General features: G+C 42.5%; 1 protein-coding gene across 1 annotated transcript in view; it reads left to right on the top strand.

Moving 5' to 3' along the window:
- The window catches only part of MYOM2 (myomesin 2), a 143407-nt gene that overhangs the window by 9646 nt on the left and 120247 nt on the right, over nucleotides 1-13514 (top strand). Inside the window, exons 4-6 of the mRNA XM_006163202.2 lie at nucleotides 7373-7511; nucleotides 7656-7813; nucleotides 9110-9202. Of these exons, the coding sequence (XP_006163264.1) occupies nucleotides 7373-7511; nucleotides 7656-7813; nucleotides 9110-9202 (390 nt within the window). The remainder of the gene's footprint in view (nucleotides 1-7372; nucleotides 7512-7655; nucleotides 7814-9109; nucleotides 9203-13514) is intronic.

Genomic DNA, 13514 nt, shown 5'->3' with positions numbered 1-13514 from the left:
TGTATGAGAGTGACAGTGCTACCGTGTCTCAATCCTTTGCTTACTCTTCGCCGTGACTATCTCGATTCGTCCTAACTAGAGAAATGTTTGGAATGAGATTTCCCTGTAATTTCATAGAAGAGAACATCACCGGCCAGAAAACTAACACCTGTATCCAGAATGACATGGCTCCTGCGCTCTGGAGCTGGGGTGGGGTTTTGGGTCTGTCCCTCGCTACACACGGATTCGTTACCTTCCCTCATAGAGGAGGGCGATCACGTTTGAAACCATCCAGATCTAACAGTCCAAGACTGATTTTGAATTTCCTCTTACAACTTCTTTAGCAATTAAAGAGCAGTGGAGTAGGGTTGTAGATTCAGGCAAGGTCAACCTCCGAAGAGGGAGCCAGGGTTTTAAACAGTTGTCCGTGTGGAAACTACAGTGTTGTAAAGGGTTCTATAAATTGTCATACTTTACATTTCAGTAGAGTCAGCTCATGAGGGTGAAATGTCATAGGAATGAGAAGGATTAATAAAAATGTCAGTCTTAAAATTATTTCCAGATGACAGAAACACAGGTGGTGATATTACTTTGATCTTTAGAGCAAAATAAACAGTTAAATGTCTTGTGAATGCTTCATTTTATATCTCTTGTATTTCCCCCTTGTCTTCTGCTATTTATTCTAGAAGATTTTATCTGTATCCCTAAAACTCTTTAAACTTGAAGGAAAAAAATGAAATGTGGCTAAATGTGTTACTTTTTGAAAGTTGCTTCATGACAGAATAATCCATTTCATAGCTGAAAAGATTAACCTTTGTTTTTAAAAATTTTGAATTATCTTTAAACTTGCTCTAGGCAAGTTTGCCATGTACATGAATTTTTTTTTTTTTTTGGAGAGGTTTTCGCCATAGGGCGCATGTGCTTGCCAGAAAGCTAGAGAGAGACAGAGAGACAGAAAGCAAGAAATCACCCCCCCCCCAGGGGGGATGGCCACACCACAATCCCTTCTCCTCCATTCTCCTCTTGGCAAGATCTTGGGAACGCTCATGCGCCCGGCATGAGTTTAAGCCACTGGGACCAGGACTCGAACCACAGTCGACTATGTGGGAGTTCAGCAACATAGCCATTACTTTAACTACTGGTCCCATTTACATGAATTTTATTATAACATGAAGACTTTTGTAAAAAGAATAGTGTAGACTTCAAAACAATCTGGATTTGTATGTATTAGATTATTTTTAAAATGGATTCTTCTATCTATGTTTAAGTTTTGGGAGCTAGAAGTAGAAGGCATAGGTGGAGTCATTTATTTATTTATTTATTTTAAAAATAATTTATTTAATTCTATTTGTTATTATTATTTCTAATTTGACTAGACAGAGACACACAGAGAGAAAGGGAAAGTGAGAAAGCAAGCCACCAGGTCCAGGACTCGAACTGTGGTCCGCCATGCGGGAATCCAGTGCATTTAACCACCACACCACCTGCTGGCCCCTGTGTCATTTTTTTTTTTTGATTGTACATTGGTTTGACCTCGAAGAAATCATGTAACCCTCTTATCCTTTCCTTACTGGTCAAGTAAAACTAAATGTCTGTTTACTTGAATGGTTGGGGAATTTAATGACTATAATTCATGTGGTTTCAACAACTATGACTTTTGTGACAGTGTGGCCACTGCAAATCTTCCTGAGACACATGACACATGGGGCTACCTTCTTGCAGTGGTAAATCTGACACAAAGAATGGACTCGATTCACCGATGATTATCGTAGTCTTACCGTACCTCTGAACTGCACTGTAAATGTCAGTCCCTCTTGGTTAGTGCAGTAGACACAGAAGGAGGAAGGGTTGTGCCAGTTTTGCTGAGACTGAAACCTCAGGCTCGTGTGTGGCCACAAATGTGCTTTCTGGCTGAGTGGAGATCCAACCCTGCAGTCGGCTTTACAGCCTCCAGCCTTGCAGGTCACATGCATTGCCACTGCACTGCAGAGGCTGGGCCTGGAAGTCTGTCATTTTTAGTAGCCTTGCAATCTTTTATTCTTGCAACTGATGTGCTTATCTTCTATATAAAAGATCTTTCAAAATCAGTTCTTTCTTCTTCTAGAAGTAGATGTAAGTAGTTAAGAGTTTGTGAAGAGTTGGGCCAGAATTAATTGAGATTTTATTGTGATGTCTGCTCTGTTCTTGTAGCACAGGAGGGTTGTGGAGAAGCGAATTCGTACCACTGTGGAGACTGATGTGAGTGGTTAAATGAATTCTAGCCCTTATTATTAGAATTCACTATTCTTGCTAGCCTTAAGCATTATTGCAAGTACTTGTTTATTCCTTACCTCTCGTGGTGGATATTAGTTTAACGTACTGGACAAATTGGTCCTTTGCAGGAGATGAAATTGTGGGCTCATCAATTTGAGCTACTGCTTATGTCCTCATGTAAAATAAATACTGAAGCGAGAGTGGTGCATTTTGAAGGATCTCGGCGTGTCCTCTGGAAGATATGGCTGATTAGAAATGTCCCTCTGACACCTTGCCTTCTGTCCTAGTGAGTCATGTAGGCTGTCTGCCCTGGGGGCTTGTCATTTAGAGTAAATGCAATGATGAGTGACACAATTCTGAACAAGAGGGCTGGTGTCACGGTTAACTGGTCACAGACTGGCAGAGATAGTTTCTCGAGGTACTGATTTAGGGTTGGGTGGGAGAAAGAAATTCCAGACTGAGTATTTATTCTGAATCATAAAATGTTAGGGATGTTGGTGCTATTGACTTAAGAATAAACTTCAGGCCCTGGTAATTCAAATATAAAGAGCACACAGAAATTTTAAGCTTCAAGATAGGACTGTGATCCTTTAAGCTTATCATGAGCATTTGTGGCATGCATAGAGATTTGTCTTCTCTATCGCTTTAATTCACTGGGATTCACTACGAAGTAGAAGGCTTATTTCCTGTGAGACTTAGGGGATGCATTCCCTCATTTTTCTTTCCTTTTTTTAAAAAGAATTATTATTTTTAAATTGTATTCATTTTTTAAAAATTTGACCACACCCACCCACACACCCAGAGAGAGAGAGAGAGAGAGAGAGAGAGAGAAACCAAGCCACCAGGTCTGGGACTCAAACAGTGGTCAGTCATGTGGGAGTATTCAGCTCCTTAACCACCAGGCATCTTTCAAAATCAGTTCTTTCTTCTTCTAGAAGTAGATGTAAGTAGTTAAGAGTTTGTGAAGAGTTGGGCCAGAATTAATTGAGATTTTATTGTGATGTCTGCTCTGTTCTTGTAGCACAGGAGGGTTGTGGAGAAGCGAATTCGTACCACTGTGGAGACTGATGTGAGTGGTTAAATGAATTCTAGCCCTTATTATTAGAATTCACTATTCTTGCTAGCCTTAAGCATTATTGCAAGTACTTGTTTATTCCTTACCTCTCGTGGTGGATATTAGTTTAACGTACTGGACAAATTGGTCCTTTGCAGGAGATGAAATTGTGGGCTCATCAATTTGAGCTACTGCTTATGTCCTCATGTAAAATAAATACTGAAGCGAGAGTGGTGCATTTTGAAGGATCTCGGCGTGTCCTCTGGAAGATATGGCTGATTAGAAATGTCCCTCTGACACCTTGCCTTCTGTCCTAGTGAGTCATGTAGGCTGTCTGCCCTGGGGGCTTGTCATTTAGAGTAAATGCAATGATGAGTGACACAATTCTGAACAAGAGGGCTGGTGTCACGGTTAACTGGTCACAGACTGGCAGAGATAGTTTCTCGAGGTACTGATTTAGGGTTGGGTGGGAGAAAGAAATTCCAGACTGAGTATTTATTCTGAATCATAAAATGTTAGGGATGTTGGTGCTATTGACTTAAGAATAAACTTCAGGCCCTGGTAATTCAAATATAAAGAGCACACAGAAATTTTAAGCTTCAAGATAGGACTGTGATCCTTTAAGCTTATCATGAGCATTTGTGGCATGCATAGAGATTTGTCTTCTCTATCGCTTTAATTCACTGGGATTCACTACGAAGTAGAAGGCTTATTTCCTGTGAGACTTAGGGGATGCATTCCCTCATTTTTCTTTCCTTTTTTTAAAAAGAATTATTATTTTTAAATTGTATTCATTTTTTAAAAATTTGACCACACCCACCCACACACCCAGAGAGAGAGAGAGAGAGAGAGAGAGAGAGAAACCAAGCCACCAGGTCTGGGACTCAAACAGTGGTCAGTCATGTGGGAGTATTCAGCTCCTTAACCACCAGGCTACCTGCTGGTCCCCGCCTTCCCTCATTTTTCTAATACACATTTTTGAGAGCTCTCATGCATCTAGCACCTGGATATAAAAGAGAACCAGGTGGCATCTTCTCACCTGGCCGGGATTTGGAGTCACAAGGCAGGAACTGGTGTCATGTGGGACGTACTTGTGTGTATGCTTACCAGTGGAGGCACGTGGAGAAGAAGGTGTTACAACAGAGAACGCCAGGGTTGTGATCTAGGTGTGGAGCCAAGAGGTTTCCCTGAGGGAATGATCTTTGAGCTGAACACAGGACAAGCAGGTTGGGAGAAAACTGTTCCCAGCTCAGGGTGTGCAGAAAAACCGAGAAATGAAGAGGCTGTCTCCTGAACAGGAGGGATTAGGTCGGCCTGTCTGGGCTGGGTTGAGAGTGCTGATGAGGCTGTTTACTAGAGGTAAAGCAGAAGGCAAATCAACGTTCACTTGATGGCTTAAATTTATAGTTCCTTCTGCCATATTCTGTATCTGCCACATTTCTGTATAAAGAAGCTGCAGAACTTTCTGGAGTTCCGATCTCAAATTCTGCAAACACCTAACACCGGGTCTTCGTTTTATTTTCTGTGTGGAGAAACACTGACAAGTGTTCTGGGGCTGTGTGGGCTATGGAAAGTGCGTTGGATGGGAGCCTGGAATGCTGTATTCTAAGGCAGGCTTTCTCTCCATCCCGAAGCATTGGTGAGGAATTTCCTCAGCACCGCTGGGCAGATGCAATTCCTAAGTCCTCTCCGACTCTGCTCTTCTGCCTTGATGGTACGACGTTGCCCTGGCTGGGCAGTTGCTTCAGTGTGGACCTGTTGTGCTGCAGAGCCCTTTTCTGTTCAGGTCCTTTTTATTCCAGCCTCTCCTCCTTCCCTGGAGCCCTGCTGCTCACCAGTTTACTGCCCCTGTCCCAGATTAGACTCATGGACATTTATTATGTATGTATCACATACAGTTACCCGGGGAGAATAAAGTTAAGGAGGATACAACATATACAATTATTATCATAAAGGCCATGGGGGAGATTAAAATAGCTTTGTGGTTCAAAGGGGGAGGGGATTAGGAATGACCTCATGGGAGAGATGGCTTTGAGATGGGAAGGATGGGATATTGGTAGGAAGGGATGAGGGGAAATCTTTCCTCACTAGTGGGACAGGGCAGAATCTCGAGACAATAGCAGAACAGCAAGCGTTCTGATTTGGGGTCTTGGAATGGATGGGGAGCAGCCACCGGAGATGAGGCTGGGGAGAGGTGATGGTCCAGGGCATTTCCTTTTTTTTTTTTTTTTTGAGAGGTTTTTACTATAGGGCGTGTGTGCTTGCCACACAGACAGGGAGATACAGAGAGACAGAAAGCGAGAAATCACCCCCAGGGTGGATGGTCACGCCGCAGTCCCTTCTCCTCCATTCTCCTCTCGGGATCTTGGGCACGCACGCACATGCGCCCGGCAGGAGTTTTAAGCCACCGGGTCTGGGACTCGAACCGCGGTCGACTATGTGGGAGTCCAGCGACATAGCCATTACGCCAACTGCTGGTCCCTCGGCCCAGGGCATTTCAGAGTGTGCCAACAGCCGTGGGTATAGAGATGTCAGGGTTGTAGTTTGTGGGTTCATAAAGACAGACCTCAGGATGTAAGGAATGGACTTATCATTTTTCTGTCCTTACAGAATGAAGGTGCTAAATCCTTCATTTTATGCTTTTAATTTTTCTAGAATAAAATTTATTTCTTATCTGTATTTGTTACATCAAAAGACCTTAATTCAGTCTTTCTAGAATTCTTTTTTAAAATTTTACAGTCACCGTGTGTCATTACAGCATACAAAATGAATTTTTTCATCCAGAATACACTGTATATTGACACAAAGATATTACCATACATCTTAAATTCACTCAGAGACTTCAGCCTTCCCAAGACAACAAATGGTTTTTCCGTGCTGCTGTGTGGAAGAAAACTCCCACGTGAGGGCTCAGCATTGCTAAAGGGGGACGGTAAGAGAACCTCTGGCCCTGCAGTACTCAACTGTTTGAGTCTCTGACCCCTGAGGGCAGCCAAATTGTTTTCGTTTTTAAATTATCAGAGGGTACATGGACTTGAGAGAAAGAGAGAGACAGAGAGGGGGGGAGATAAAGAGAGAAAGAGACATGGAGAGAGAGAGGGGAATGGAGAGAGAGGGAGAGAACACCCTTTTCTGGAATGTGGTCATGCCAAAATCTCTTCTCCTCCATTTCTCCATCTTGTTGGGATTTGGAGTATGCACATGTGGACAGCAAGTTTTTCAAGCTTCCAGAGCCAGGATTTGAACTCCACTTGCCCATGTAAGATTCAGCTCCTTTAACTACTAGTCGGTGAGGCCAGCCTCAAACCTTCTGTTTTATAAACTCAAAAGAGCCGAGTGATTTACTCACAGTGGCGTGGTGTTTACTGAGCATGTTCTGTATGTGCATTGTTATGTAGGTAAATATGAGTAAACAAGTTACTATTTTTCAGGAAATTTATGCTAATTTCCTGGCTCCGAGTCCAGTGCTTGTACTTTGCTGCTTGTCTATGACAATCCTTTACAGGAATCACATCTAATGGTTAATATGCCCAGAACTGAGGGCAGTGTTCACAGGTAGCTAAGCATAGCAATTTTCTTTCTTTTTTTAAAAATTAAAAAACGTTTATTTAATTCCATTTGGTATTATTATTATTTTTTTTAAAATTTGCCCAGAGAGAGATAGAGAGAAAGGAAGAAGAAGTGAGAAAGCAAGCCTCCAGGTCCAGAACTCGGACTGCGGTGGGCCATGTGGGAATCCAGTGCCCTTAACCACCTGCCACCTGCTGACCCCAGGTTTCTGGTGAAACTCAGTCTCCAAGCTAACTCCAGTGTGTACTCCCATTGGCAGGAAGAAAGCCAGAGCATGTACCGCCTATACTTAGTTATAAATCATACACATCCTTCTTTGCAACTTCTTAATTTTCATTATTAGCACACTAACCAAAATATGCTGTTATAAGAAAGAGAAATAAACCAAGCTCCTAGGATCTTCATGGACCTCACAAAGATGCTGGGGGAAGTACCTGCCTGGTCTCCCACACCTTCTGTGACCACGTGGTCTTTTCATCATGTCCCGAGAGTAATGTGGCTTCTTTGCTCCCATAGATACCAATCCCTCGTGGCTTCTTATGGTGAGGCCAAGCGACAGCGTTTTCTCAATGAGCTCGCCCAGCTGGAAGAAGATGTTCACCTGGCACGTTCCCAGGCTCGTGACAAGCTGGACAAATATGCCATTTACCACATGGTAGGTGAAGGTGTGGGTCACTTGGAGGTGCATGGACTAGATTGTAGTTCGTCTGCAGGATGCTCACGTGGCCTGAGGCACAGGTGCTGCCTAGGGAACGTGTCTTTCTGCCATGTCCTGACCATCCTTGCTTCTCGGTGGCAGGTGGAGGACCAGCTGGCCTTGGAAGGGTCCACTTTTGAAGAGCGCATTAGCAGGGCCCCTGAAATTCTGGTGCGGCTGCGGTCCCACACCGTCTGGGAGAAGATGTCTGTGAAGCTCTGCTTTACTGTGCAAGGATTTCCCACTCCCGTGGTGCAATGGTGAGGGGGCTTCTCAGGGGGCTGGGCAGACCACATTGTCCTTTAAGGAAGATTCAAATGAAGGGCATGCAGGCCACCGATCCCATGCTATTGACTGCTGTGCTCAAACTCTCTGTGGGAAATAGTTTCTAGAAACTTATGACATGAGCATTTTAACTAACAAGCAGCCATTTTGTTTTAGTGTCACTGATTCAACTGATTTTTCAGGGAATTTTTATTTAAAAGTCAGTTCCTGGGAATGACCTGCGTTCACATGCATGGCCCTCATCCAGTTTGCATTGGCATTGCTGATGACTCTGTGCAGAGCTTAGACCTCTGCTTTTAATTATGGGAAGGTATATAAGTGGAAACTGGAACTCCAAAGGCATGGGAATACAGTGCTGTAGTTAAATGAACTCTGTGATCATTGAAAAATTAAATCTTTAAATCCCATAGACCCTTTTTGTTTCAACATCTGTTGCTAAAATTAAATACACGTGTGCATGCCCCGAGCAGAATCGTGGCTCCATTCTGAGGCTGTGGTCCTGCTCGCCTTTGTGGGATGATGAAGCTGGCTTCCTTGAGTCAGAGTTCAGTGCTGTTAGATCCTATAGAACCCTCCCAGTGTATCCCAGCTACACTGTGGCCTAAACAGTCTAGCCTGCTACTGACAGTCTCTGTGTGTCTTTCCTTATGGAATGGGAAGCTCTGAATTCCTAAATAAGTTCAAGCAGGCCTTAGGACCACCATCTGCCACAGGTTGAGGGTTGACCAGATAATCTGAATCATGCAAGCTCCGCTGCTCTGCAAGTGGTAAAGATGTGCAATGATTAATTGTAATAATAATAATAATAATAATAAAAGAAATGGGTTTGGAGATATAATAGCATGGAGGAAAACTATAGATATCAGAGACTATGCAGGAGGATGGTGATTAGTAGGGGGTGAGTGGGAGGGGTTCAGGAAAAAGAAACATTTAACAGACACAAGAATGAAACTGCTCTGTTGAGGAGAGGTACCTGGTACTATCTTTGACTTGATTGACATACACTGCATGCTCTGAAAAATCATATTTAACTCCAGAAAGATGTACAGTGACTAAATGTAAATTAGAAATCATATAATAATAATCATAATAATAATAAAAACCCAAATGTGGGCTCTGGACCTTTCCCCCAAGGTCCCCTGATCCTGCCCACTTAGGGTAGCTCGCAGCGAAGCGTCCACAAGTAGGGTGGCAGCCTATTAGAAGGGCTGAGACAAAATGCCTGAAAACAAATGTGCCTTTCATTGAAAACCATTGTCTCCTTTGTCTAGGTACAAAGACGGTAGTCTCATTTGCCAGGCAGGTGAGCCCGGGAAGTACAGGATCGAGAGCAAGTATGGTGTGCATACGCTGGAGATTAACAGGTGAGGCCTGGGGGCGGGGGCGGGCAGAGTGTCTAGGCCTCCTGCACCCAATGGGCAATGTTCAAACTCACATGAAGAAATCTGATTGGCAAGCCCGAGGCCAAATAGCGCCATGTCTGTTGTACTCCGCGTGACTGCACGTGGTATTTATGAGTTAATTTAAGTGGTGTTAGAAACTGCTCTTTGTTAATCTTTGGTGTTAGGCCAGAGGACTGCAAATTTAGCAGCTTTGTCAAGAGTTTCCCTTTCTAGGAACCAAGAGAATAAATAGTTTAAGGAAGATAATGATATCTAGCTGCAAAGGTTACAGTGAAATGTAAGAATGGTACCTTGTCACCTGTTTAGCCTTGGGGCTGTATTTTGGTACCAGGTTTGAGTAATATTCCTTCAAAGTATATAACCTTTATTTTATCCTTACAATAAATTGAAGAAAATGTAGAACATATAGATAAGTAAAATAAAATAAAAAGTATCCATATTTCTAAATTCCAGTGTCAGTATTTTGGTATATGCTTTGTATTTTTTTCCTTCCATACAACACACACACACACACACACACAAACACATACACACAAACACACTTAATTTTTTGTCCACAAAAATGGGAACCTGGTGTCATTTTACTGTTTCTGTGCATCTATAGTTTTTATTTTTTACAAAAAGATTGTATTATTATGCAATCTAACTTTCAACTTCACCAATAGTATGTCATGATACGTTCCCGTGGCTCTACTACTAATTTTTCAAAAACACGTGACTACTTCATGTGCCGTAATAAAGAAGTGCCTCTTGGATAGGAATCAGAAGACCTGGATTTGGCTCACTGGTCCACAATTACCTTGTGACTTTGGATAATCCATTAAATCCTTCTGAATTGTAATATTCTTGTCTAAAAATATTTATCAAAAAGAAAAAAATCATAAATTTTTGTCAAATAGTCAGTAAAAGCTATATCTTTTCTCCTTGCCTAATAGTGTCTCACAAATATCAAATAAGTTGTATGTTATATTTATATATCTATTTATATGTGTATGTCTATGTATTACATAATATATGGTGAGTGTGTGTGTGAATTATACCAAATTCATTCTAGGAAAAGATGAGCAATACTAGAATAAATAATGTAAGAAATAAGGGAGATATTTGAATATCTGACTTTATTGACTTTATGATGACTAAACTGCAAAATAGCAATTGCATCATAATTAGGCTCAATTTCTTTAGAGGTAAACACAACCATTTATTCCCAGAAGTGAGTATAACACAGATATTTATCATTCCTATGTCTTCTCTCCAGATTGCATGCTTATAATAAAAGTATTTTTCCTTTTTATTTTCTTTCCATTAATAAGCTTTTATACATTAGGTTCTCTTAAAGAAAATAAATTCCGATACTCATTAAAGATGGTAAGAAAGACATTATTCAAAATACCACTTCAATGGGTCTTGTAGTGGGGGAGTGAGTGGTCTCAGCTTGGAATAAACCAAGAAAAGTGGGAAGGCACAGGTGAGCGCAGGCTGGAGGTCCGTGAATGAAAAAGGACTGAGCGGACACACCAGCAGGCCGGGGATTCTGCCTGGACCGGCCTGACAGGATCCTTGCTGTAGGCAGATCAGGGTGATCAGACATCACCTGGAGCATAGCAGAGGATGAGCAGATAGCACAGGATTGGGGTTCGGGCTAAGCTGACCGAGCAGAATTCTGGCTCTTGAGACACACTCAAGGATGGGCTCAGTTGGGAAGAAGGTTCAGAGAAGCTGGACTTCAGTTTAGTTTGGGAGGACATCTTTGTCGGTCCCTCTGTTATAACCCAGTGGAAGCTGTGTTTTCCCTAGATTCCCTCCTTCGGCCCCTCTCTTGCCCCTGCCTCATTCTTCCTCTCAAAGGCTCTTCCTTTTTGTACTACTTGAGCCAAGGCTGGAGCTGGCTCCTCCTGGTGTTTTTTGCCTCCTGGTCCAAGGATAGCATTTGAGGAAGTAGCCTTCCAGGCGTCTGGGTGAAGCATGGGGAGTTTCCCTCTCCCAGACAGAACCAATTGCTCCATCTGCCGATGAACTATGACAGGTTGTGATGGCTAATTAAAAGTTATGAGTTGTTTCTTAGGTAAATCTAAGGTTTTATAGAAAAGCTCCAGAGCCTGGTCTCACAGCCCTTCTGTCTTCTCTGAACTGTTTATTGAGCACCTCCCATGTGTGCTAGGCACTGTTCTAGGTCCGTGGCTACATCTATGTCCAACACCAACTTTACTATCTTTGAGATCTCACATTCAAGCGTCAAGAGGAAAACCACTTGCACAAATAAGTGGCTTATACAGGAAGTTGGAAGTGATGAGTGCTGAGCACAGAGGTTGGGGAAGGAGCTTAGGCCATGGAAGGGAAGCAGATTGTGGCATGAAATAGGGATTGGGACAGACCTCCATGGAGAAAATGTCAGGTGAGCAAGGCTTGAAGGGAATGAAGGAATTGGACAGAAAGCTATGAGGCTTGACTGTGAGCTTTCCAGGTGAGAAAGCCATGAATGCAAAGGCTCTGAGCAGTTTCCCTAGAACTACTGGGCTGGAAAGTTGGTAGGAGACCATGAGGCCAGAGGCTCAGCCAGACGCTGCAGATCACGTGGATCCTCCAAGCCTTGGGAAGGACACTGGCTTTGCTGGAGGAAAAGGGGGAGAATTCAGAGTGTTGAGGAGGGAAGGCCAGGATCTGGTTCTCATATCCAAAGGATCATTCTGACTCAGGACAGACTGCAGGGTACAGGCAGGGGCTGGTTGGAGAACTCTTGATGAAATTCATGAAAGGTTATGAGGGCTTGGAAAAGGGAGCGAGCTATAGAGCTGGTGAGAAAGGGGTGGAGTAGGACAGATTTTGAAGGAAGAGCCAATAGGATTTACTGGTGGATTGAACTGGGTGTTTGTGAAAGGGAGAAGCCAAAGTCTCCCCAGAGTTGTGGGCAAAGACACTGGAGGGTCCAGCAAGACTGAGGGTGGGCCTGGGGGTAAGGCACATGATCACACAGGAGCTGAGGTCTTCTGGCTCCTGGAGAGCCCATTGGAAGGCCTCTGAGTCCTTGATACAGTTTCCAGAGATTAACTTCCTTGATTTCCAAAGGAAGTGGAAAATTGAATAAGTAGAAAGCTGAAATACTAGAATAAGAACATTTGCCTTCATTTTGGAGAGCATATTTATTTCTAGGGAATGTTTGTTTTCTAATCAGGGCTGTGCTATGATTATTTAGGGGTAAGTAGGCCAGTTTGATTTAGCAATTAGCTATTTTTATAATTGTTTTAAACAGAAAAATGGAGCTGATCTTTTGGTTTAGTGGTTGAGGGGACAGAATCTCACATGGCTGACCATGTAGTTCAAATCCTGGCCCCAATGGCTTGAAAAACACGCTGGGTGTATGTGTATGCATGCCCAAAATCTCAAAAGGAGGGAGAAATGGAGAAGCAATTGCAGCATGATCACATTCCACTGGGGGTGTTTTCTCTTTCTCTGTGTCTCTGGTGAGCGCATGTGCCCTTTGGCCAATAAACAAACAAACATTAAAAAAAGATGTTTTTTCCTTGTGTATAAAAACTATTATATTTTCACTGGTTAGCAACATTTAAACTTTACATTAGGAAACAGAAGGATTTTGAGCAGAGTGAACTAATTCAACAAATACAGTGGATAATAGATCTCAAAATACCATAATTAAATGATTCACAAATCTGTTTTTTTTTTTTTTCCCAATGCAGTTGGATTTTGCAAAAAGATGCAAACATTTGGGAAATTTGGGAAAAGGAAATTCCTAAAATCAGCTCTTCTGTCAATATTCTTAGCTGTATTGGGGAGTTTCTGACAAATGAAATATGAATATTTTCCAGACAAAGAGCAATGGGGAAAACCCACCCATTATAGTTGGTCTCAGCTGTTCATAGCGAACTGCTGACCTGCACGTCATCTGATCTGTGGCCATTTTAAGTGGTGTGTAGTGTGTTGGCTTCCCCTTTCTTGGTTGGCTTAGGAATGAGCTTTTCTGTCTGTTACGGGAGTGACATTTATTCCTATGAATATTCTTTGGCCGCTAGAGCTGAATTCTTCAAGTGCCGAAAAGGAAGCCTATCCCTCGGTACTATATGAATTTGTACTTGTAATTGACACTATTTTATATGCTCATAATACTTTCTCGTGGGACTCATAACTTGAATTCTATTTCTTCAAAGAATTTTTATGCCGTGCTCATATTTTTATAAAATGGTTTAGAACAATTTACTTTACTTTTATTAGTAATGCCACTACTCCCCACTCCTCGCGGAATAATTTTAGGGCTGTC

The sequence above is a fragment of the Tupaia chinensis genome, unplaced genomic scaffold, assembly GCF_000334495.1.
Source record: "Tupaia chinensis unplaced genomic scaffold, TupChi_1.0 Scaffold141517_1, whole genome shotgun sequence".
In the NCBI taxonomy this organism is placed as follows: Eukaryota; Metazoa; Chordata; class Mammalia; order Scandentia; family Tupaiidae; genus Tupaia; species Tupaia belangeri.
Note: the sequence above shows the minus strand (reverse complement) of the source record. Positions and strands in the feature narration are given on the sequence as shown.